General features: G+C 39.3%; 1 protein-coding gene across 1 annotated transcript in view; it reads left to right on the forward strand.

Moving 5' to 3' along the window:
• The first annotated feature begins 3,036 nt into the window (after positions 1-3,036).
• Positions 3,037-27,572, forward strand: part of abcb6a (ATP-binding cassette, sub-family B (MDR/TAP), member 6a) — a 49,295-nt gene continuing 24,759 nt past the window's right edge. The window contains exons 1-11 of the mRNA XM_041264263.1: positions 3,037-3,236; positions 4,800-5,332; positions 8,897-9,034; positions 9,384-9,573; positions 19,709-19,801; positions 20,896-21,088; positions 21,542-21,663; positions 25,113-25,222; positions 26,401-26,466; positions 27,111-27,236; positions 27,426-27,502. Of these exons, the coding sequence (XP_041120197.1) occupies positions 4,817-5,332; positions 8,897-9,034; positions 9,384-9,573; positions 19,709-19,801; positions 20,896-21,088; positions 21,542-21,663; positions 25,113-25,222; positions 26,401-26,466; positions 27,111-27,236; positions 27,426-27,502 (1,631 nt within the window). The 5' untranslated portion in view covers positions 3,037-3,236; positions 4,800-4,816. The remainder of the gene's footprint in view (positions 3,237-4,799; positions 5,333-8,896; positions 9,035-9,383; positions 9,574-19,708; positions 19,802-20,895; positions 21,089-21,541; positions 21,664-25,112; positions 25,223-26,400; positions 26,467-27,110; positions 27,237-27,425; positions 27,503-27,572) is intronic.

The raw sequence follows: 27,572 nt of genomic DNA on the forward strand, positions 1-27,572 counted from the left end.
ATCAGGGCCACTGCTAGGGATAAAAACACAAAGGCTTAATTTGGACTTTTTGTCCACCTAGAGTGACAAGATGTCTTAAAAATGTTCCTTCATTAATATTAAATAGCCCCCGTTAGGAATGGCTATATATATATATATATATATATATATATATATATATATATATATATATATATATATATATATATATAGATATAAATATACATTATATAGGTGCACTCCACTTATAACAGACTCCAAGGGGCAGTGGAAATCAGTACTTTATAAAGGAAGTATGTAGTAAACACAATTTGAAATGCTGTATGTAACTGCGAATAGAAGCACCTTAAATATAAACAATACAAAAAAGCTTAACTGCCAAAGAACGGGAGTTTGTTATTTATACAAAACATGCCCCTGTGGGCCATAAAAAGTAATAAGTACAGTAATACAAATTTATATTTTCGCTAAATGTAATTACAATTGTATACGTTGTACGTTTAAACTGTACAAAATCTGTACCAACACAAACATAGAAGAATAAAAGTAAACAGCAACGTCTTTCCTGCCTGACATGACAAATGCCGCCGTGACTGTCATTTACTGTCCCGGATGTACCTTATTTGCGCAAAATATCTGCCTGTGGAACAGGAAAACTGTACGTATTAAAGTATATTCTTTATAAATGAGTCTGTTTTAACCAGAGTAATTCCCCATTAAAACCCATGCTGTTTGCAGGGACATGACTCCTCAACACGTTGTAAACGGAACTCCGTTCTAACAGGATCCGTTATAAGCGGAGTGCACCTGTACATGTTTTGTATTTCTTATAATTGAAATGTTTAACCGGCTGCATCCCTAGTCACGACTGTCCATTTTGCTCCAGTTCAGTGCAAGGTAAAGTCCTTTCAATATTAAAAGCATCAACATATTACTGTCTGCAGTCCCATGAAGTGCGATGTTAAACTGCACTTAACATACGTTTGTAAAATTTACATTTCCAAAATGTTCCATTGTTTGTGGAGGCAAATCAAATTTGGTCTTGTACAAACTGACCTCGCTCTGTTGCTGTGCCTAGTAATCATTCTGCTGTTGCTCAATCTGCATTATTATTTTCCAAAGAAAATAGAAAGCAAAAAAATGAAACACAAAATAAATGAAAATGTGACTGGTTAAGAGTGAAAGGTAGTACAATATGGTAAGCAGTTGCCCTTTAGAGCTCCTGTCTTTAAAGAGGCACATTGTAACTTGTCATCACAAGGAAGGACATTCAAATGTTCTTACTTTTCACAAATAGACATAATAAAAGAAAAATGCCTTAACTGTTCCTCAAACGCATATTTTGTAGTGTTATAACAAAAAAAAATCTAAGTACTTTTGTCATTTTGAGAAAACTATAGACTGTTACAATATTTAAAGTAATTAGTTACTAAGTTCTCTGTTTGCTTGCATCGCTTTCCAGGAAGTCTGTTACTGTTTCACTTCCTTGGTCATTTCACCTCCGCAGTTTCTTCTGATTCGAAGCATGTTATTGGCTGAAAGCATGTCAGTGAATTGGAGAAGCAGCTGTTTGCTGATGGGAATGACTATACAATGACTGGATGTGCACAGGAATGACTATACAGCATGTCACACATACAACTACCACAGTCAGACCATTTAAATAACAGTATAAACATAATAATACAAAAGCAGCCATTTTAGTTACATTAAAACCCACTAAGATAAGAAAGCCATTTTATTAGTGCATTTTTAGTCTTGACTTGAAAACTCTAACAGTCCAACTTCCCTGACAATTTAGGAGCTCTACAACACCACAAGAAAAATGCCATACCTACCCGTGTTGCTTTTGTTGAACCTAGGAATAACTAGCAGCCCCGCATTCTGCCATCTCATAGTGCGGTTTGGAAGATACTGGGTCAGCAACTCCTGCAAATAAGTAGGTGCTAATCCATTCAGGGCCTCGTAAATTAACAGCAAAATCTTAAAATCAATTCTATACCTTACAGGGAGCCAGTGTAAAGAGGCCAAAACGGGTAATAACTTTTCTGGTTTTAATCAGAGTTCTAGTGGTGGTATACTGATCAAGCTGCTAGCGGGATGACAGTTTTTGGGACACCAGAAAAAGTGCATTACAATAATCAACTCCAGATTAAACAGGCATGCACATAATGAATGTATGTGCAAAATAATTACTATACACAATAAATGGATGTGAACAGGAATGACTATACATCTTTCATACTTATGAAAGTATATTGTTAACTACAGTTTTTTAAAGAAAAGTAAGCTTACTTAAAATATTTTTTGGGCCAAGTTTTGCATCACCCTGTAGAATAAACTACTCTTGCTTTATAAATTTGAATGAAACCATTGTAGTTTTTCATATGCTTAATGAAAAATGTGATATTTCGAAATCTAACATAAAAACAAATACTGTACTACTATTATGGCTTCTGGTAATTTTTTGTGCTATCATTTAGTAGTTTATTTGAATGCATGATGTTAAATAAAAGATCTAAATAATACGTTTTGTGACTAATTTGAAGCTCTTAATATTTTTCAATATTAACTAAATCTAGTTATTAATCAATTTGGTTAATCCCGTTACATAATTGATTTATTAGAATATTTGGATCTACTGATTGATTACTGTCTTGTTCACAGTACTCTAAAAATGTTACAATATGTTTTGTATGAAAAACAAACGACGTTTTATGTCGGATTCACATTTTGCTGTTGATCTATTTATTCATTTACAAAAGTTTTCTTCAGTCCCGCTCAGTGTATTTTTTTTTTCTTAATTTTTTTTTTTTTTTTTTTGAGGGGGGTCTTTACAGTGTTGCACCAGGGCCCAGTACATCGCAGGCACTGCTATGGCCGGATCTCACGACTCGTTTACCATAAAAAAATAAATAAACAAGCGTGTCTCTAGCAGAAATCAAACTTGAAGTAATTATAAACACTTAATCGACGGGCATCAGTTTAGTCGCTACACAAGCAAATTGAAGTTTATACACACGGAGCTCTAGGACCGGGCGGGTTCCGTGTGGTTGTGTAAGTGCGTGGTGTAGACTGCCGAGTCATAGAGGTGCGTTCACGTTAACAAAGACGCAGCTGCAGGACTGGAGTAAATGTCATTCTGTCAAACACACTGGGTCATACCTAGGTATAAGCTACAATTAGGAGAACTCTTTCAGAAATCATTTTCATTATCTCTGAAAATAACACAACTTTACAAGTTTTCTTTCTAAAGGGTAAGTGCGAACTGCAGCCTAGAGCTGCACTATACTATAGATACGACAAAATAATATCTGGACGTGTCCGGTGCAGCCAGCATTTATATAATAAATGAGTCAATATGTATATAGTAATCAAAATTGTTAATCAATTTGTTTATAGTAGCCAATATTAAGCATGTAGTTTCTACACACGAAGTGACAGTGTCATTGCTCCAGAGTCGAGTTGCACGTTGAGCGTTACTGCGAGCACTATGGTTACTGTTACTACATTGTCGCATTAAAAACGTCATGTATTAAATGCTTTGCACCTTATTTGAAATTGACATTAACGTTTTGTTAATAATAATAATAATAATAATAATAATAATAATGTCGCACTAATTCTTGCATGCTTGTTCAGCTTTTAATGAGGTGTTATTGTCTTCAGGTATGTCTCTTAGTATACTCTCAGCTGTCTATATTTGTCCATATTTGTCTGTGCACTGTAGGTACTCATGAAAAGACGAGTGACACATATTCATATCGTGTATGTGAAGAAGCTCTTATCCAATTGGCATGAAACTTTATATTGGCACCTGTATAGTTCTTAATCATATCGTATCCTATTCTAGGGTGTCTATATGCTTAATGTACCATAATTCAAGGTATATTAGCCACTAATTCATATGACAGAGACCACAATACACCATTTCTGGCAGTTTATAAAAATAAATCAAAAGCACTTAAGCAATTTCAAGTGTTGCTTCGTAACAAAAGTGTTGGCACCTGTTTTTATTTAAAAGTGGCTAATGTTCACTAAAGTATAGTGTAATAAGCGTATACCATGAAACTCGGTACAAACATTATTTAACTTCACCTATTGAGTTTATCAGATTCAGCTGTATCTCAGATAATGAAGAACATAAGAACATAAGAAAGTTTACAAACGACAGGAGGCCATTCGGCCCATCTTGCTCATTTGTTTGTTAGTAGTTTATTGATCCCAGAATCCATATGAAGACATGTCTAGAGTCAACATAAACCCCTAGGTCTTTTTCATAGATTCCTTCTTAAATTTCAGTATCTCCCATATGATATTTATAATGCACATTTTTATTGCCTGCGAGCAGTACCTTACACTTTTCTCTATTAAATGCCATTTGCCATGTGTCTGCCCAGTTCTGAATGTTGTCTAGATCATTTTGAATGGCCTTTGTTGCTGCAACAGTGTTTGCCACTCCTATTTTTGTGTCGTCTGCAAATTTAACACAAAAAAATCAGAATCTAGGTCATCAATGTAGATTAGGAATAGCAGAGGACCTAATACTGTGGTACTCCACTGGTTACCTCGCTCAATTTTGAGGTTTCTCCTCTAATCAGTACTTTTTGTTTTCTACATGTTAACCAGTCCCTAATCCATGTACATGCATTTCCTTGATATACTGTTCTGTAAGTCAGTCACTGTAATATATCATGACTACTACTTCTGTACTGTTCTGCACTTTTGATATACAGTACATCATGGTCATCGACGTTTTCATCCTATTGATAGCTCAGATTGTGAATTTGCCAGCAGTTTTTTTTTTTTTTTCTACTCAGGCCACACTTTCTACCTGATGGCAGTGCTTGGGAGCTACTGTGAAGCCAATGGCTCCATAGCAGAGGTGTGGATTGAGCAAGGCCTATCTCCCTGCTTCTATTTCACCCTGGTCCCGACAGTGATGTTGACCATCTCCTTCCTTTTTGGCACTTTCCATTGCGTTTGTTACGGCAAGTATGGTACTGCAATGGAGCCCAAATACATCCCTCGCTCGAAGCTCTACACCCTGCAGTGCTGCCTGTCCGCCCTGCTCTTGTTGCAGTTCTTCGGGGGCATGTTGTGGCAGGCTGTGGGCCCCAGTGTGGTGCCTGGCTACACCATCTTGTATGGGTGTCTGTCAATGCTGGGTTGGGCCTGTTCTCTGGTCCTGTTGAGGCTGGAGAGGACCCGGGTGCTGGTTCGGGATCGAACCCGGGGCCACAGCACAGTGCTGCTGCTCTTCTGGGCTTTGGCCTTTGCTGCAGAGAACCTGAGCTTCATGTCATGGATGAGCCCCCTCTGGTGGTGGCCCCTAGAAACTACACATCAAAAGGTATGTTGTATTTTTTTATGTAACTGAAGTCATGGACATCATGGTCTTGAGCTGGAACTATCCATGTGTCAGGCCACAGACAGGGCTCAAGTCTAACATGTTCTGTAAAAAAAAAAAAAATATATATATATATATATATATATATATATATATATATATATATATATATATATATATGTTCAGTTATTAAACCTAGCTATTAAAATATGTATTGTGATTCAGTAAAACATCATCATGTGACATATTTTAGTTTGCACAAAGTCCATAACAATGATACACAGCAATCATTCATAACAGAAAAATATATCCATACAATAAGAGACAGTATAGATACACAGCAGTCATTCATAACAGTACATATTTATACAATATAGCATGGGTAGCCAAACTTCCTGACCCTATGAGCCTCATACAAAATTTACTTATGGTCGAGAGCCGCAAGACATGGGGTGTGAATACTAACATTGTTGTGCGGTACAGTAGTTGTTAGGCTACCTCTTGATGGCAGCAAAATGCACAAGAACAAACTATAGAACATTGCTTACACAGGTTCTGTAGATCTACAGTGTATTAAAACTTTAAATGTAACATACTGTTGTTTTTACATTATTTAAGTTTCTACTGTATGTCTTACATACTTTAAATAAAATATATTCCGTTATTATGACGCAAAATACAATAACTACCCTGATTTCACCAAAACACCACATAGAATGACACATTTTTGTAAGGATTGTTTTTGACAAGTTCTTTCCTTGAAGATTTGAATGCTGCATGTAAAAAATGTACCTGCTCATGACGAGACGTAAGATAAGTAAATATAATAATTTTAGTCCTGCAATATAACATGTAAACATGCATTCTCTAGTATAGTGCCAACATTTCAATTTTACAGAAATATTCATTCATTGATTTTCCACGAATGATATATTCCATGCTTGCCATACAAAACTTGCTTGAGTCATTGAATCAGCTTCTTTACTGCATGCCGAAAGCAGCATCTGCCTTTAGTCTGATCCAGGAGGATATTCACATGAAAATTTGCTGTGATTTGTGTTTTATAATGAAATTTGATTGCTCGCCTTGTACAGGCTACAGTGTGTAAGCGATTTGTTGCAGATGAGACACAGGTTTACCACTGTTTTCAGTGAAAGCAAACTCTTTCTCCAAGTCTGGTTTAAAGCCTCATACGTTAGTTTGCTATTCGTGGAGGGTTTGCTCGATGCCATTCTCTCCACGAAATGAACAAGCACTTAATTCAAAATTAGGAAATTTACTTTCAACTGCACATCTGGCTTCGAAATACGCATGCGCCAGCTAGCAGTGTCGAAGGTCAGTAAGTGAGAAAATATCCTTGTGTGAACATGCAGGCTCAAAGAAACAGGAGAGAGAAGAAAGAGTAATTAACACAAGTGAATACTGAGAAAACAAATAATACACTTGTTATGTTTGTTTTTGCTTTCTTTTTGTTTTTGTTTATTATTCTTTCGTCGGTTCATTCGAGCGATAAAGTCTGCATCACCCAGCATTTCACCGGGAGCCGCACTTGAATTGCAAAAGAGCCGCATGCAGCTCGCAAGCCACAGTTTGGACACCTCTGCAATGTAGCAACAGTATAGAGACAGCAGTCATTCATAACGACAGTACATATTCACAGCAGTGGCTCTCTGGTGAGCTCACGGCACACCACTGAAAGAAACACAAATGTCAAAAGCTCTTTTTATGCTTTTTCTGAGAAGACATTACAAAAGTTTGAATGAAAACATCTTCCCCACATTTCAGAAATCCCTCCACTCCAGACACATAGACCTGAACTGCAGAGAGTTCTTTGTTGCCACCCGGGAAATGGAAAGCAGATGAAGCTGCCTTTCAAGGTTGATAAAACAGATATGGGGTCGCTGGATATTTTGGGTTTAGTGGAACCCTAGGGTCCCCTGAGGTTGATATAGTGCCCTCCAGGGGACAATACTGCTCTCAGCCTTTGGCTTCAGACAATATAATCCCCATGTCAAACATTATATCCCCAGTCAGGGACAATATAATCCCCTGTCAAACATTATATACAGTTTATTAGAAACCGGGGTGACAAATGCAATAAAGCAGAGCTCCAGATAGACACAGCATGATTGTATGAAACTATGCACCACACCAAGAGTTCATCTCAGTGGAGAATGTATGTATTCATCCCCCCAATCTACATTAAGGGATTGTATTCCTACATGTTACGAGCTGGTGTACAGCACAGCACTGAAATCATTGATAAATACAAGCTCAGCATGACTTGCACAAATGGTTCAGTTCGAGTACAGTCTAGTTTTGCTGAGTCAGTGTTGACTGACTTACACACTACGGACAACTGTAGAGTCATGGAACTGAATGAGAAACTCTGCTTCACTAGTGGTTTGGAGAAGCCAGCTGTAGAACAGAAGAACATAAGAAAATGTATGAACAAGAAAAGCCCATTCGTTCCATCTAAGCTTGTCCGGTTCCTTGTAGCTTATTGATCTCAAAACTTTGTCAAGTGATTCAGCATCAGCTCCATGACAAGGTGACATGTCGTAGACGCAGTACACTATATATGAGAAAGCACTGTGTTATCCTGGTAAATAAAGGTGGCTGTGAACTGTATTGAACTGTATTCGAGTGTGTAACGTGTTTAAAGAGTAACGGGGTTCCGAAAATACAGTGTTACACATCCCCACGTGCTGCTACAACTGAGTGATACACATCCCCACGTGCTGCTACAACTGAGTGATACACATCCCCACGTGCTGCTACAACTGAGTGATACACATCCCCACGTGCTGCTACAACTGAGTGATACACACCCCCATGTGCTGCTACAACTGAGTGTTACACATCCCCACGTGCTGCTACAACTGAGTGATACACATCCCCATGTGCTGCTACAACTGAGCGATACACATCCCCATGTGCTGCTACAACTGAGTGATACACATCCCCACGTGCTGCTACAACTGAGTGATACACATCCCCATGTGCTGCTACAACTGAGTGTTACACATACAGCTGTTTCAGTAACATACCTTTAATTTTTTCTTTTCATTGTTAACATCCTGACAACTTTTTACACGTATAACTTTAAAGTCTGTTTGAAAGCTCTTTTCAAAATGTCTGCTCTAGTGCACTGATAGTGTACGAAAGAGAAAAGCCAGAGCACTTGTTATGGTTTTTTTTTTTGTAATCTTCCTGCAGTGATTTAGAGGACAGATCGCAAACCCCAGTGCACTAGAGCAGGCATTTTCAAAAGAGCTTTGAAACTAAGTTGTCAGGATGTTAACGATGAAAAGAACAATGTTCAAAAAGTTTGAACTCTGAGTCTACACTAACATCCCTTCTCTGATTGCAGAAAACAGTTTTTGGTGTTATCCCACTTTACCATGTGTTTGAATGTTGACACTAACTTTGCCACTCTTCTCCAGTGTTTGAATGTTGACACTGTAACTTTGCCACTTTTCTCCAGTGTTTGAATGTTGACACTAACTTTGCCACTCTTCTCCAGTGTTTGAATGTTGACACTGTAACTTTGCCACTCTTGTGCAGGTGCAGTTCGGGCTGTGGCTGCTGCGCTATGTCTGCACAGCACTGCTATTCACTCTGGGACTCCGAGCTCCAGGGCTGCCTAAGAGACCCTACATGCTGCTGATCAATGAAGATGAACGCGACCTGGAGCACGGGCAGGTAATCTGGGAGGCCTGCAGAGAGAGATGCTCATTTAGTATCATGTTTAACCATTAATAATAAAATCAGGTGATTTATGGAGATGTGGGCTGGTAGGTACTTATGCACGTATACCACACAGTTGCACATGTATCTAAAGAAATCCTTGTCCAGTTCTCTTGATACTTGATAAAGACATTTCTGATACCTCTAAATGCGTATACATTACAGTTATGAAGTGTTATGTATGTGACTAACATACAGTATTTGTTGTAATGGATTTACAAGAATCATAACAGACTGATAAGAATGTATTCCACAAAGCAGCTAGTGGACGATAGTGTCGCTGACCATCCCTCTTTACCCTCAGCCCCTGTTGGGTGACGGCAGCAGGAGCCAGTCAACGTGGCAGAATTTTGGAAAGAAGGTGAAGCTGCTGGTTCCCTATATGTGGCCGAAGGGGAGTGTGCTGCTGCAGGGACTAGTGATCCTTTGTGTTGGTCTGCTTGGGGCAGAGCGGGCTGTCAACGTCTTTGTTCCCATTTACTACAAAAACATAGGTAAGTGCCACAATATTATCAGTCTACCGTTTGAAAGTAGGTTAGCAGCCTTTCTCTCAACTGATCTCTGTCCTGGTTACAAACTCACCTGGCCTCGCAGTAATTGTAACTAACACAATCATACTATACAAACTCACCTGGCCTCGCAGTAATTGTAACTAACACAATCATACTATACAAACTCACCTGGCCTCGCAGTAATTGTAACTAACACAATCATACTATACAAACTCACCTGGCCTCGCAGTAATTGTAACTAACACAATAATTCTATAAATATGACCTGTTTTGCACTTTCATGAGATACTTAAGTCTTGAATGTACAGCTTTTAAATAAACACATCTTATAACAAATGTGCATTTTCATTTTAAAACATGATATCCTGGTACTACATTATAGTGAAGAAGTCCTCTGTTTCCATGCCTTGTTCTCATTGTGGACATCCTGGGTCATTCTTTGTCTTTTTTTTTTGTTTGTTTTCTTTACAAAACGCTCTTGGGAGCTGGGTCAGTGAGTATTCATTGACACGAGAGACAGAAAGGTGTATTTGGAAACACTGCACGGGTGTCCAGTTTTGTTTCTCTTTTCAATTATTTATTTGCGCCCGCAGAGGGCGCTGTTGTCCGTGGCCTGAGTGCTGGCAACAGTAAACAGGACCACAGAGTTTACCAAGATTGGTACATAGTCCAGTGCACATGCAAGTGCAAAAATAATAATGAAAGAAAAAGGAAAAATAAAACACAGTAATAAAACTACAAAATAAAAGTGCTGCACTCGGCAGCATGTACCCTAACCGTCGCTATCCGCACAGCCCGGGTCTCCGTCCTGCACTCACCCGTTCCCAAAACCTGCGGATGCTGTTCGGGGTTCTGTCGAAGTGTTTCCTCGCTACTAAAATTTCCTTTTCTTTCATATTATTTAAGTTTGTTGTGCTCGTTCCGGCAGCAGAGCATCCGCCAGCTGGCTCGTTCATCTTAAAGGGGCAGAGCTGAGGGAACCACAGAATGGTATTTTATAGGTGCAGCAATCCCCCAAAGCCCGCCCTTCAGCCATTTGGAGAGAGGGAAAGCCCACACACCCTCTTTCCCACTTCTCTGTGTCAATGCCATGACTAACAGGCAGATTTCATGAGGCTGCTGCCCCTTATGTAAAGGACCATGCATGCGCCTGATAGTCAGCACAAACCTCCCCTGTTACAGGGGTGTCGGGTCTTTTTCCAGAGCCGTGATTCACTGCTTCACAGATGGGGGAGAATAGATAAGACCTGTTCCTGGTCTGGCTCTGGAGAAGTGAGCCCTGGTTTTTCAGATGCTGAAACAGCATGCTTGTGTAGGGTTTAGACCAAGGACAAAACCTTCTGAAACAGGGATCTGGCAAGATACAGCTTCTTTGGTGGAGCCTTGGTTTGGTTAGATTGTTCTGGAAAGCCTGATATCTGACTGTTGCAAACTTCACTTTAAAACTAGAATTATATGAAGAGTGTTTGTCGTTGGAATATTCAGACTGTAAAAGACTGAAAAGGTCTGTTTAATCAATGGCTCTTGCTTAGTTTGACCCTTTTGTAAGCCAGCAGATGGCAACAGAGTAAAGCTGACTGAGCTGCATGAGCAGCTCTTCACTGCAGTGCATGGGAGGGGACTAATAACCGTGTTATTTCGTTTTTCTTTTAAGTAGTTTCTAGATGTTTAAATATGTAAACTTATCATAAATAATATTCACAGTTTTTTTTTTTTTTTTTAAACACATGCACACATAATAAATACCCAAGAATCAGAAAAGTATATCATTGACTTTTAATTTCTTTATGATTAGGGAAGAGCACAAACAGAAAGTAGTTTTTAATAAATAATAGATATACTTAGCAAAAGGCCTGCATGCACATACTATATATTTCTAATATTAAAATAAATGAAAAAAACACTGTTCTGGTACTACACTATTGCAGGAGTGTGCCAGGCCATGTAATCCTTACATTTAAAGCATTACATGGCCTGGCACCCTCCTATCTTTCTGATCTCATACTTCGTTGTGTTCCTTATTGGGTGCTGCTGTCTGCGGAGGCTGACTTGCTTAGTGTACCGTCTGTTCAACCTGCCATTTTAGCCATGTAGCACCCACGCTGTGGAACTCCCTACCTAGGGACATTGGAAACATCCGCTCTCTTCCCCCTTTTAAAACACATATAAAAACATTTTTGTTGGATCAGGTTTTTAGTTAAATCTTTTATTGTAGTATATTGTTGTTTTTTTCTGTTTTTGTTATTTTTTTGCAGATTTTGTGAAGTTTTTTTTTTTTTTTTTTGCTTTTTCCTTTGCTGACTAATACAAGTAATACAAAAATGACTACAAAAGATTTAGAAGTAAGTAGTTTTTCGAGATTTACGATTATACTGTAAATGTACAGTATAATCGTAACACATCTGACTTTATGTGAACGAAAAGACACACATTTGCCCGTTTTCCCATTGGAAATAGTGATATTTTGAAATATCACTATCCTGGTCACAAAATCAAAGTTTGAGGGGAATTATAGCCATTTTCTATACTTTTGAGGCATAAGCAATTAGGAAATAACACTTACTACCCAGGAACAAAACAAAAAAAAAAAAAAAAAAAATTGTTACACAGTGTTATTCATGATAATTACTGAGAGGTGTCTGTCTGCCTGTCTTTACATGCGTATGTTTGTCACACTTAGTTTACCTCTATATAGGGATGAGGTCAAGTCTGATTTCTATAGAATATTACATCAGAACCTTTATTTCTTCTTATTCTGCAAGTAAAGTTGGATTTTGTACTAAACACATGTTGTGTAGACTATAAAGAAACATGTGCATGATATGATGGTAGTGTAACATGTGCATGACATGATGATAGTGCTGGTAGTTTCGTTGTAATTCATGTTTATTGTTGTACACTTGAAGAGTGAGATATGAAATAATAAACACAGCACACAAGGCTCGGGCAGCAGTTTAGTTCTGATTAAAAACTTCCAAATAGAACCTCAAAATACAGTAACAACATCGTACATAGCATATACTTTCCAGAGTCCACAATTTGTATTCAAACTGCCGTGGTTGCTTAGATTAAGAACACTTAAACTGTTCTGATATTGAAGTCACATTTATCATGTTTTTGTTCAATACATATTATTAGAATAAACATAAACGTGAATTACAAGCATTTTAAAGTTTAGTCATGCTCAATGGAGAGGGGATGCTATTTCATATCTGAGCACATTAAATACTGCTTGTAGTGAAATAGTGTCCAGACGAAACAGGCTGTATTCAGCGCAGTGAAGATTGTTTTATACATTCTGACAAATCTCACAGTGTTATCTGTTTTATTTAGTTCTGAGTCTAATAACTGACAGGGAATTTTAAAATACAATTGATTAAACTGTGCATGCCCAGATTACATTTTTAAAATTTTAATACCACTTTTAATTTAACATTGTTTTCACTTGAGATTGCCAAAAGGGTTGCATTCTGTTAGAGGACCGTTTCTGTGTTGAACGGCATGTTTAGACACCTCACGGTTTTTGAGCTATGGGTGGCTGAAACACGTTTTGAAACAGGAATTTAACTAATTTTAAAGCACCCCTTTAACTAAAAGTAAACAGTGGAGGGTTTAGCCCTTTTCCAGTTTCAGAGACAATCTGGATGACTCCGCTTTTACAGAATTTCATACTTCTAATTGCTTTTAAACCCAAGTTATTCTCAGACTACTTGTTTATAAAGGGAGCTTCCAAACCTTTATATTGGGTTGTTTTGATTTTTTTTTTTTTTTTTTTTTTGTTTTTTATATTTAAAAAAAATAAATAGAAATTATCCTCTAAAATCAGGCTACACGGCCACCTCTTGTTTGTAACGTTTCTTTTGTTGTGTTCTTGTTTCTGCTGCAGTGTAGAACAGTTAAACGCTCTTTCTTTGCAGGTTGTGTTAAGGCTAAGCAACATGCGATGTCTAAAAGACTGATCTGCCTGAGATTTTCCCAGAAGCGATGATGGCAAATCCATTTAAGTTCCCAGCTCCTTCTTTCTGTGCATTCTCCCTGCTCCAAAGGGGGAACTGAAGATGTTACAATGCTGTCGCTCAAAAAAAATGTAATTCTTCCAAAGCCAGCTGGAAAAGAACAGGGTCGCCCCTCTCAGAGCTCAGACATGTGCGGCTAACCCTCTAGCTAAAGGAGCTCAGACGTGTGCGGCAAGAATAAAAGGGGGAGTTGACTATCTTGTGTGTAGAAGAGCTTTGCTGAGTCTGAGACTGTCCATCTGTTGGGTAACTTTGTGCCATATTCCCACTTTGAAAATTCCATTTACACATTTCGCCAACATGCAGCCACTCCTTCTCTTCTATCACCAATGCAAGGTGCTAGACGCATGTGCTGTTAAATATTCATCGATTGTGCCCCCAATCATCAGCCTGTCCTGTGATCTCTGTGACGTATTTTTGACAGTGATTTCACGCTGTATCCAACTTGTAATTTTGTGAGTTGTACCCGTAGCTTTTTTGAGTCGTCTCGTATTTTTGATTTGTACAAATGCTTTTTACGCATACAAATATTTTTGACAGTGATCTCCCTCACTAGAAAGAATGCTTCATTATGTCTATTTTTACTGTCATGATGGTCATATCATGTTGAGTTGGGGGATACATCTGTTATAAGATAGTGAGTGTTTTTTGTGTAAGACTCCTCCCATGTGTATGATGCGTATGACCCCCTGTAAACATCAAAACACATTTTGATAGTTTTGCACAAAGTTGTTTGATTTAAAAAAAATGCCATAAAGCTTTTCCTATAGGTTTTCACTGTTTTGCTTTTCTTTTGAAATTGTACACTACATTTTTTTCTAATTTGGCTCTAGTCTAAAAGGCGCTAAGTTGATGGGTGGTCATCTAAAAGGTTGAAAGGCAATTTGTTAGATGTTGCCCCTCTCCAGAATGCGAGCAGCACTCATTGTTTCTCCGAAGGAAAGAGCCCATGTTTACTTAATGTCAAGAAGTATTTCTAATAGAGTAGTTGTGGCCACACTTCCTGACCCCATGAGCCGCATACCAAAATTCCCATATGGTCGAGAGCAATAAGACACAAACTGTAAAACGTGAAATGTTTGCAAGAACAAGACATTTTAAATACCAGCATTGCTGTGCAGTACAGTAGTTGTTAGGCTCTCTCTTGATGGCAGGAAAATATAGAGATAGAACATTGCAGAGCCTGCACAGTTTCTGTGTAATTTGTATTGTACTGTATGGTATGTGTTGCGATAATACTGTGCACTGTCATTAGCTCATACTCATTTAATTTTGTTTGCACCTTTTGAGCGCCCCATAATGCATTGCGCACCAACAAAGGCAGGCAGGCTAGCCTTTTCACTGGGTCCTAGTGCCAACCTAAGGACTGCCTTGTGGTATACGAATAAATTGCTGAAAAAATAAGTAAATAATCAACAGAATATTTTCTCAAATTAATCAATTCATACCGGGTAGTAAAATTGGACCTGGGTCATATCGGGTAACTATTTATTTATTTATTTATTTATTTATTTATTAGCAGATGCCCCTACCCAGAGCAACTTACAGTTGTATACAAAAAATACATATCACGAATTACAGTACAATGAAGAGCAAGATACAAAATAGAATTACTTCAGTCCTAATAACAGCAAATACAAAACACAGTACGATTTGATATCGGGGCAGTTCAAGAGCAGGTAACAGTGTTGATAGTTACATCAGAGTTAGATATGAGTGCAGGTGAAATACAATACTACAGATTGGGTTAAGTGCAGGATTAAATACAGTAAAATAGGGAGCAGATAAGTGCAAGTTAAAGTGCATTAAAGGCAGAGTGCTATATTGTCCAGAAGGGAAGAGTTTAGTTTTACAGGTGCTGTCTGAAGAGGTGTGTCTTGAGGAGATGCTGGAAGGTGGTCAGGGACTGGGCAGCCCTGACATCCATAGGAAGGTCGTTCCACCACTGCAGGGCGAGGGTGGAGAAGGAGCGAGCTTTTGAAGCAGGGGATCGTACAGCAGTATAGCCAGTCTTCTAGTGCAGTTGGAGCAGAGAGGTCGAGTGGGGGTGTAGGGAGAGATGAGGGTCTGTAGGTAGCTGAGAGCAGTCTGGTCAAGGCATCGGTAGGCAAGTATTGAACTGGATGTGAGTGGTGATCAGGAGCCAGTGGAATGAGCGGAGCAGTGGAGTAGCGTGGGAGAAGCAAGGCAGAGAGAACATCAGACGAGCAGTTCTGGATGAGCTGGGGCAGACGGGTGGCGGACACAGGGAGGCCGTCCAGGAGGGAGAGCACCAGGGCCTGTAAGAGTTGCTGCGTGGAGTAGTTGATGAGGAAGGGTCAGCAGGTGCATGCTAGAGTGGAGATGTGCTGGGAGTAGGAGAGGCAGGGGTCCAGGGATACTGCAAGGTTCTTGGCTGAGGAGGAGGGAGAGAACATGGTAGATTCCAGAGGAATGGAGATAGAGATCAGAGGAGTGGGAAGATGAGGAGAAGATGAGGAGGGGAAGGAAAGGAGGTCAGATTTAGAGTGGTTGAGTTTGAGGTGATGCAAGGAGATAGCAGACAGACTGGTAGAGATACGGGAGGAGGTGGTGGGGTCAGAGGGGGGAAGGAGAGGAAGATCTGAGCATCATCAGCATAGAAATGGTATGAGAAACCATAGGATGCAATGAGGGAGCCCAGGGAGCAGGTGTAGAGAGAGAATTGGAGAGGACCCAAGACTAACCCTTAGCAGACACCTGTTGAGAGAGGGTGAGGTGTGGAGGTTGAGCCGTGCCAGGTTACCTGGTAGGTGGAGTCGGAGAGGTAGGAGGAGAACCAGGCCAGAGCAGTGCTGGAGATTGCCAGGTCAGCGAGACAGGATAGGAGAATAGAGTGATTGACAGTGTCAAAGGCAGCAGAGAGATCGAGGAGAATTTGGACAGAGACCGGAGAGGCAGCACAGGCAGAGTTTAGCATGTTAGTGACAGTGGTTAAAGTCCAGGGCTTGTAACCAGAAGGTCACCAGTTCAAGTCCCACCACTACCACTGACTGACTCACTGTGTGACCCTGAGCTAGTCACTTAACCTCCTCGTGCTCCATCCTGCAGATGTGATGTTAAATCAATGTCCTATTGTAAGTGACTGTGCAAAGCTCTGTAAAGCGCGTTGTGATGGTGGTCCACTATGAAAGGTGCTGAATAAAAATAAAGAGATTATATTATTATACTAACTAGATTGGTAAAAGCTGTGTGGAAACCAATCAAATTGCAAATCAACCTCTATTCAATTTAACCACACTCGCCTGATACTAATCACAAACTGTAAATCACCCAAGTAAAACAACACGACCATTATAATGTCACTTAAATACAGTTAAATACAGTTAATGTTGAAGCAGGATCACTTGCCTATATGCCTCTGACTGGTTACCTGTAGACTTGTTTTAAAACTGTAGAATTTAAAACCTGATGGGTACCCAGTTTTCAGGTACCAGTGCAGACCTCTGTCTAATGTTACATTCATATCGTCTCGCTGCATGACCTACTAGGAAACCCACTGCACGCCACTGATATTTAGTTATTATGAAGCAAAATACGATAACTGACCTGATTTCACCAAAAACACCACATAAAAACACACGTTTTTGTAAGGATTCTTTTTGACTAGCTCTTATCTTGAAGATCTGAATGTTTGGTTTACATTTTTTTGGATGACTTCTGCATGGTATCAAATACTTATGAGAGCTTTGTGGATTACTGCACTGTATTTAATTTGAAAGGGATAACAGATTACAGTACCTGCTCATTACGAGACATAAGATATGCAAGTCTAATGTTAATTTTAGACCTGCAAACATGTAAACATGCATTCTTTAATCTAGCGCCAACTCTCCAAAGAGTCATTTTATCTGAATAAGGACGTTTGCCACGAGCGATATATTCCATGCTGGTCATACAAAACTTGCTTGAGTCATTACATCAGCTTCTTTACTGAACACTGAAAGCAGCATCTGCCTTAAGTCTGATCCAGGAGGATATTCAGATGAAAATGTGTTGTGATTTGTTTCATAGTGACGTTTGAGGTTGCTCGTCTTGTATAGGCTACAGTGTGTAAGCGATTTGTTGCAGATGAGACACAGGTTAACCGCTGTTGTCAGTGAAAGCAAACTCTTTCTCCCAGTCTGGTTTAAAGCCTCATACATTAATTTACTACTTGAGGGTTTGCTCAATGCCATTGTCTCCACGAAATGAACGAGAACTTAATTCAAAATTATGATGTACTTTCAACTGCACATCCGGCTTTCACTCAGTGATCGAAATACCCATGCTCCAGCGAGCGGTGTCAAACGTCAACAAGTGACTCTCATTATATTTCACTTTGAGCCATACCAGGTAGTTCTGTAAGATGCCTGTACAAAAAGCATGGTGCTTCTAATAGTCTCACACTAAAAGCTGGAAGGGTAAAAACTGCTGTGCATTAGTAGTCTTAAATTATACCATGGCTTGGCTGTGGGAGTTGTTATTTATCTTATTCAGTGAATGGAGTATCTGTCTAAAGGACAGGTACACAGGGTCAAGAGCCCTGCAAGGATGATAAACTTTTGTCTAGTGCAGACTGTCCAGTAAGAGACGTTTTCAGTGTTCTTTGGCCAGGTTCCTGTATTACACCTATGTGATGCATGTTTAAAGTGTGGTGCAGCATTCTCCGAATGTACCTGCCTTGTTCATTGCTTCTTTTAGTTGACACCATGGTCATTTTACTCTTAAAAGTTGAGTGTCTGGGGAGGATTCAAATATAATGTATTATTACAAAATGTAAGTGATTTTGTTATAGCTGACTGCAGTTATTCGTTGAAACTTTATTAAAACCTGATTATTGTGGAAGTCGTTGACAGGCTGTGTTACTTTGCAATGTATTCTTTGTTTGTGACCAGCTGAAACGCAGCCTTACTTGACTGTGGCAGTGTGGAGATCTTCAATAGGGTGAACGAGCAGGACGGACAGGGTTATCAACACCTGCCATGTCAGACTTGCAGCACATCAGAAAGACACTTAGGAAGTACCCGTATTGGAAGATTGGGCCAGTAAGAACTGTATTTCTAATACTGAAGTCCCCAGGTACTTTGAGCTGTTCAGTTATTGTTGTGTGAAAACAATACTGTGTTTTTAAAACTGAAGTTAGGAAAAAAAAAAATTCTACAATTTATTCTTATTCATTTTCCAATTTTGGAATGTCCAGTTATTGTTCAACCTGGCTCACCACTGCAACCCCCGAAGTAACTTGGGAAAGATGAAGACAAACACACACGTCCTCCGAAACGAGTGCTGTCAGCCGTCCGCTTTTTTTTCCACTCTGCAAGCCTGCTGTGCAGCCATCTTAGAACTTGCAGCATCGGAGGACCACGCAGTTATGAATTTCATACAGGCCGGCCTTCAGGCGCCCGGCCAGCCACAGGGTAGCTGGTGTGCGGTGAGCCAAGGACTCCCCAGCCGACCTAACCCCTACCCCGCCCGGGCAGCACTCAGCCAATTGTGCGTCGCCCCCTGAGAACTTCCGTCCACAGTTGGCAGTAGCATAGCTTGGATTTGAACCGGAGATCACCAAGCTATAGGGTGCATCCTGCACTCCGGGCGGAGTGCCTTTACCGGGTGTGTCGTTCGTGAGCCCTAGTTAAGAATATTTTATAGATTTTCAGAAACAGTATTCTAAAGAAAGAATATGAAAGAGTTACACTTGAAATGGAGATGCTTCCCAACTCGTAAATGTTTCTTCTGTTTTCCCAGATAGTTTTGCCCATTATCACTTTGTGGTAGATCATGATGATTACCAAGCTTCATGATGATTACCAGGCTTCATGATGTTTCGATGAACAGCCCAGTCTGCTTAACACAGCTGTGTTACTATGGCCTTTTCCCCACTGTGCTGTAATAGTGTATTAATCTTGATAAAGTAAAAAGGTCAGCCTTTCTGTAATTACACCTGTTTCATGTTTGTTTAGTTTTACTCTTTAAATTACATTTATTTTCTTGTTGCATCTCCCTTAAATTGGAATAGTTCACCTAAATGAAGAACCCTAATAGGGTTTATTAGTATGTTTGTTCCACCATTGATATGTGTATGTTGGTCTCTTTGCCTTCAGTGAATGATCTGACTGAAGGAGCCAGCTGGAAGGCCCTTTCTATCACAGTTTGCATGTATGTGTTCCTCAAGTTCATGCAAGGAGGGGGAGCAGGTAAGTCCATGTGCTTTTCTTTCATTTTTTTGTGTGTTTGTGTTCAGTGAAGAAATGGTGGTGAATTTCACATGGGTTGAAATTCCTGATGCAAAGGTCTTTGTTACTTTTTTTGCGTCATTTTTTTCTCAATGGCTCTCATCTTTCCTGCGGTCGTGTCTTTGGTTCCTGGCTGTTGTGGGATATTGTGACCTTTCAGTTCTGCTTTGTGTGTAGTATAGAAGCTGGTCTGAATGTTACATGTTTTTTATGAAATAGAACAACCTTCAAACAAGCTAGATGACAGCCTGGTAGACTAAACCAGAACATATTAAATGTGAAATAATCATGATCTACCAATGAGACAGCTGAGCCCTGTACTGATTTTACAAAACAATGTACACAGGTCTCCACCTTCACACAGACAACCCCTCCAATGTAATAGCAGTCTTTATATTTCTGCCTGCTTAATTATAGACACATTGTGTCTCAGTAGGAAACTCTGTGTTTCTCCTGCCTGAGTTTTCTCACTTCAGAGGCAGTCTGGGGAAATGCAGTCTTGATCTCCCTATTGAAACGACCAAGACTACATTTTTATGAGGTTTGGGTCTCTGCCCTGTCACATATCCACTTTAAAAGGTATAAGTGACGCAGTATCCTGGGTCTTATATACCCTACCCCTCTAACTTTTCGCCATACTCTATCACAATCTAGTAATGTAACAAAAAAAACAAAAATTTAAGTTCAGTGACAAAGGTTTCAACATTGACAAAGACTGTTGAAGTGTTTGTCATCATAGATGTACAGTTTATTTTAGTATTTGTAAACTATTATTGAGTGTTTTAAAAGTTATAAGTGATCCAGCTATTTAAACTACAATTTAACAAAATGTTTTAATTAAAACATACGCAATACAAATGAATGGATATAAATCTTAAGTTTAGTTTTTACTGAATTCTTTGATCTAGTATATTATTACACTCAAAAGCATGGCTGCCTAAGGGTTGTTGGCATTGGGAACAGGTTAATGTAGAATTCAGATCTACAGCAAGCGGCACTTATTTAACAATCCAGTGCAATTGGAATGTATGCTGATGTTGTTTCTCCCTGTGCAGGGGCTTCTGGCTTTGTGAGTAACCTGCGCTCGTTCCTGTGGATCCGGGTACAGCAGTACACTAACAGGACGGTGCAGGTCCGCCTGTTTGCTCACCTTCACTCGCTGTCCCTACGCTGGCACTTGGGCCGTCGCACTGGGGAGGTGCTGCGCAGTGTAGACAGGGGAACCTCCAGCATCAACTCCCTGCTGAGGTACCGTGTGTTAGAACTTGTCTGCTAATCCATATGGATGTAGTTCACATCAGTGTGGGTGAGCTTACCTCTACAGTCTGTGGAAAAGACCAACGAGTAATCATTTTGGTACTTTTCTGAAAAATAAAGTGAGAATTTTTAACAATCTGTTATGCGTAACATACTGAAGGCCTTTTACTTAAAAGACCTTCAGTACTCCATTTCTCTGTACTGGGCGAAAACAAATCCATTCGTCCACAATTATAGAACACCTGAACACTGCTCTCCCATTGTTTTCTATGGAGGTCAGAGGTGCTGTTATTACTCAGTAATGGAACTGCAAATAAAGATATTCTTAGAAGAAGTTGACCACAGTAATCCATGTGCAACAGAAAACAAATACAAATATTTTCAGTTTTATTATAGTTGGTTTGTTTTGTGTAATTTTTTTCTCTTGTGTTTTTTTTTTTATAGCTACATTGTGTTCAGTATCTTTCCCACTATAGCTGACATTGTGATCGCAGTCGTCTACTTCACCTCCCTGTTTAGTGCCTGGTTGGGACTGATCGTCTTCATCTGTATGGCCCTTTACCTGAGTGAGTAATCCCTGCACTGGAGCGCCAGCAACTTTATCATGATTAAGGGATGCTGAGATTAGTTGTGCTTTAATGGTTTGTGTGTGTTTGTAAAGATTTGAAATTGGAACCATTTCAGAGCTTGATTTAGCTTTTATAGGATTTTTTTCCTTAATAAAAATACAGTACTTACCCAAACTAGAGGCACCCGCAACATGGCTATTCTCTTATTCAAGAACATACTAGTAAACTCTACTGTAGTTTACTATAGATAACAGCAGAACTAAACAAACAAGAAGCACTAGCAGACACTTTCCACACACATTTAAACACTGCTATTAAACCTAATTTAAAGTTTAACGTTTTGGAAATGTCATTAGAAGCTCTGCATCAATAAATGATTACAAGATGTATTGTGTAGAAATTGTATTCATACAGCTCATAATTGAATATGGAAATTAAGCCTACACTGTATCATTACTACTTTGTACACAACTGGGTTACACCTATTGTGACAGAGTAGCCAAGTGGTGACGTCAGGCATGTTTTAACAAAAAAATAAAATAAAAGATTTGACAAAAACACTTGCTGACAGAGCCAAATGGAAAAAGATAATCAAAAACAAGTCACGAACACAATTAGAAAACAAATATTCCAGGTCCGGCTGGTCAAATTGCCTTCACTGTTCCTAGATTTTTTTTAGTTTCATTTTCTCTCTCGTCTCCGCTCCTCTCGTTCTTCACTTCCAAACACCCACCCCGAATGCAGTGAGCTGCAGGCTTTTATGTAGGTGACCATCTCCCGATTGGCAATAAATTAAACAGTTAATTAATAGGGAGATGGCCACCTCCTGCACAAGGTTTTTTTTTAATTGTAGATGAGGCTTCCCATCCACACTACCAAACACAAACACCCACTGCTCTTCACCGTCATATTTAATAAGACAATAACAAAACGCCATGCTACATCATTGCATTTACATAATAATAATAATAATAATAATAATTATTAATAATAATAAATATACTTTATAGGAGCAGGTCTTTGCCCTGCCCCCTTCTGTAAAAGGCTCCTAGCCCTGTTACACCTGTATTAAACTATACATTAATAACACCCCTAATTCAGCACACATAGAAAGCAAATTTGATATTCTAAATCCAACTGTGCCAGAATTAGGACAAGAAATTAGAAATGCTTTTGAAAAGCAGTTCAGAGTACTGTCTCAGATCATACATAAACACAAGCACTTACTACTCCGATCTCAGATATAGTCCTATGAAGCAACATGCTTATTCATGTCCAGTTCACACTCCATCCTCCAACAATGCTGGCTTTCTGTTCCCACAGTATTTCCATCAGCACACCAGCACTGTTGCAGAAGGGAGCATGAACTGCATGAACTGCAAGTAAGAAAAATTCCCTAGTTCATTTAACTATCATGTGTGATTAAAAAAGATATAAAAATGTTTTAAGAATTAGTTGAAAAAAATGAAAAAAAACATTGGTGCAATATTGACAACACGGGATACAGCAGAAATCTGCAGAGACGTTCTGCCAGTACCATGTTCTGCAGCTGGAAGAGGAGAAGTTGATTCTGAGTCCTTCTCACACACATTCTCTCCTAAAGTGTTGAAAGTCCTGAAAGCACTTTTTGTTGAAAATCTTTGGTAGGGCACATGAGCAACAGAAACATGTTTATTTTGCACTGAGCACTGATGCACTGGATCCTGTATATCGTCGATCTGTTAATAAAAGTGCATTTTTTACATGACTCTCCAGTTAATAGAGTGGTGTTTCCAATATTTTGTGAGACTCTTGCACCTATTTGACCCAGATTTAAGAGCACAGTAAATTTGTGACATTTTTACAGTACAGTAATCCGTCACATATCTGCCCTAATCGTTTATCCTCCATGATCAGCCTCTTCAAACATTAGTTTATTATTGAACAGTGATTAGTTCAGACATTGTATATCCTATCAACCTTTTCTTACACTGTGTTGTATGTGCTCTGTGCGTTACCATTGCTGGTAGTGTCATGTGAGCTGTTCGGAGTGTTGATATGTAAATAAATCCTGTTCACCTGGAGGTCGTATCAACTTCAACATCCGTCTTGATCTCCTGCCTGTCACTCAGCAGCAAATACACGCACCCATGTGGCAGACGGCTAATCTTTCTAAATAAGGGGTTTAGGAGAGCTCCCAAATAAAAAGCTGAATCTCAAAACAATAATTGTGTGAATATAGCAATTGTCATAGCTGTGTATAATGGTATTGAAAACAAGATTCATTCATCTGACTTTTTACATATCCGCCCTGACTCTGGTCCCATGCAGTCATACATGCGGTGGATTACTGTATACCCATTTTGTGGCTCGTCTCTCAGTTTGATTATTATAGCAGTGTGATTGTGATTGTGGCTCATTGTGATTTAGAACTCGCAAGGGCCCAGTGGGAAACCTGGTAGTCATTTGCTGGCAGAAAGAAAACGACAGCAGGGAAATATACTAGATCACTGTATCACTTTATCTACATGCCACATTGGTACAAAAATGACAGGGTTATTACTTTGAGGTACAAGAATCGCAGAATCTGCTGTAAAAGGTTGAGATGAACAAGTTTTAATAATATTTTTTTGATCAGGTTGGCATGTGTATTGTAATTATCAAAATAATTAAAGGGGAAAAAAACAAAAAAGAGTCAAGCCCCTTTCACACTGGCACTCCTACCCGAGTCCTGACCGGGGTTCAGGCTACCCAGGTCACAATCCCGCGTAGAGTGAAACCACACAGCTGGGTCATACCCGGGTTGAGCTAGACAAAATGTATGATGTCCGTTCGTAAGCCGAGGAAATAACAAACAGCCACGCCTGCGTTAAAGGTTCACTTCCGCAAGGAACATTTCTGCTAATTCTGTTTAGCCATAATTTGTTAAGTTATGGGATCCGTTATCTGTTCTCCATTCTGTTGTTTGTCCTTTTTAAGAAGTTTCATCCTTACACTGAGGGAACACAAAGAAACCTGTTCAAGTTTTCTTGGCCAGGCAGAAGAAGAGAGAAAACATATAGAAGGCAGCGTGGCACATAGCCTCCTGAGGCATGTCTATTTATTGACACCGATTGTTTCCTATGAGACTGTCTCTCCTCGCCAAACAGACTGGACCAGTGAAATAAAATAACATTGGTCTTTGTAATACTTAGGTTTTAAAACAATCATGATGAAAAGGCTGGAGAGCTGAGAATGTAAGGTGCCAATTGAGACACTTTTGCACATAGCTGTAAAAATTGGGTAACTTGACTTTTTTAGTTCGGAACATTAAAATTCCTGAAAGTCAAATGTAATTCTCCTGTACGCTCCTAGTAATCACTGTATAAAACACTTTGCATTCCATAGATTCTTATTTTATGAAATGCAGTGAGATAGTAGCGCTGTAGAATTGTGTCTAATAGTATTAGTACCTTTGCTTCCCACAGCTCTGACCATCGTCATAACGGAGTGGAGGACCAAATATAGACGAGATATGAACACGCAGGACAACAATGCCAAGTCCAAGGCTGTCGACTCCCTGCTGAACTTTGAAACGGTACTGCCTTCCTCACTGAGCATCTCTTTGAAACGCTGCTACCTTCCTCACTGAGCATCTCTTTAGATCATAAGAACATAAGAAAGTTTACAAACAAGAGGAGGCCATTCGGCCCATCTTGCTCGTTTGGTTGTTAGTAGCTTATTGATCCCAGAATCTCATCAAGCAGCTTCTTGAAGGATCCCAGGGTGTCAGCTTCAACAACATTACTGGGGAGTTGGTTCCAGGTCCTCACAATTCTCTGTGTAAAAAAGTGCCTCATATTTTCTGTTCTGAATGCCCTTATCTAATCTCCATTTGTGACCCCTGGTCCTTGTTTCTTTTTTCAGGTCAAAAAAGTCCCTTGGGTCAACATTGTCAATATGAGGTCTTACTAATGCATTGTACAGTTTTAACATTACTTCCCTTGATTTAAATTCAACACTTCTCACAATATATGCAAGCATCTTGTTGGCCTTTCTTATAGCTTTCCCCACATTGTCTAGATGAAGACATTTCTCTGTCAACATAAACTCCTAGGTCTTTTTCATAGATTGCTTCTTCAATTTCAGTATCTCCCCTATGATATTTATAATGCACATTTTTATTGCCTGTTGTGCAGTACATTCACAGACACTGTCCAGCAAAAAAAAAAAAAAAAACTAACTACACTGTTTGAACCCAATGTTAATGACACAGACCATATCCTTTTTCATTATCTGTTCAGTCATAGATTCCATTTCCCTTGCACTGTGCACATAATTCTTATAGTGGAGGTGTGCATAAATTTGTTTTTAGTCAAGAGAAATACTTTACAATTTTTTTAGACTATTGAAATTTAGGTCTTGATGAGCTGCTGTTTGTTGTTTCTGTCTGTCTGCCAAGTTTGTAATAGAACAGATTTACAGCAGCATAATAACACCACTTCAGTTTGATACCATGCAGTCTTCTTTAACTCTCATTGATATCCTCCAGAAAAACCCACTTGATCCAATTCACTTGAGTGTTTTTCCTGTTTGCACTGAACCTGCTCTCTTCTAATGCCAGCTACTTTTCACCAGCCTGTTTGATATTACAGTATCCAATTTAAAACCAATGCATTCTTAAATGTCTTTAGGGCATATTCAATATTCAGAGGATATGCAGAGACAATTGAAGGAGTAATTTCGATAATAACCTGCCGTTGTTTGCTTTTGTAGGTGAAATATTACAACGCTGAGAGCTACGAAGTGAACCGCTTTAATGACGCCATCCTTAAATATCAGGTACACATGAACCTACAGAGAGCAATCAGACACACATGAAACTACAGAGAGCAATCAGACACACATGAAACTACAGAGAGCAATCAGACACACATGAAACTACAAAGCAATCAGACACACATGAAACTACAGAGAGCAATCAGACACATGAAACTACAGAGAGCAATCAGACACACATGAAACTACAAAGCAATCAGATACACATGAAATTACAAAAACAATCAGACACACATGAAACTACAGAGAGCAATCAGATACACATGAAACTACAGAAAGCAATCAGACACACATGAAACTACAGAAAGCAATCGGACACACATGAAACTACAGAGAGCAATCAGACACACATGAAACTACAGAGCAGTGGAATTGAAGTTTTAAATGTTAGGGTATTCCACAATAAGTTTCTTTGCTGTGTTCTTGTGTTTGATTTTATAGAACCTTACTGTAAAATATCAATCGTGTCTGTGAGCAGTGTGTTTCTGTAAGTGCGGCACTGCAAATGCATATCCTTATCAAGTGATGCTTCTGGCTTCTATGAATAAACCTGACAGAGCAAGTAACTAACTGCCCAACAGAAGCTGCAATGATTTCTTTGAGGAGGTTTGTTATCGTATTATCTTCTGTTGCTGTTTGTCCCCCAGGGTTCTGAATGGAAGGTGAATGCCTCTCTGGCCCTGCTCAATCAGACTCAGAACCTCGTTATTGGCGCCGGGTTACTGGCTGGCTCCCTGCTCTGTGCCTACTATGTCACTGAGAACAAGCTCAAGGTAAAGCATGGAAATGAGTCCAGAAGACATCTCTGACTTCAAAGGTTTCACTTGCACTGTTTTTTCTGTTAATAATTTGTGATATGTATGTAGGTTTTGGTGAAGACAGACACACAGATTTCTAGTTTGACAAAACTGATCTATTTTTTTCACATTACTAACATACCTTAAAATATGTCCTCATTCCAGGTTGGTGATTATGTTTTTTTCGGAACCTACATTATTCAGCTCTACACCCCCCTCAACTGGTTCGGTACCTACTACAGGTAAGGCACTGTTTAGCAAAGCGATGAACAGTATATTCAGCGCCCAGGGCTATTTAACTTGAAAAGATAA

This window comes from Polyodon spathula, chromosome 11 (genome assembly GCF_017654505.1).
Source record: "Polyodon spathula isolate WHYD16114869_AA chromosome 11, ASM1765450v1, whole genome shotgun sequence".
Lineage (NCBI taxonomy): Eukaryota > Metazoa > Chordata > Actinopteri > Acipenseriformes > Polyodontidae > Polyodon > Polyodon spathula.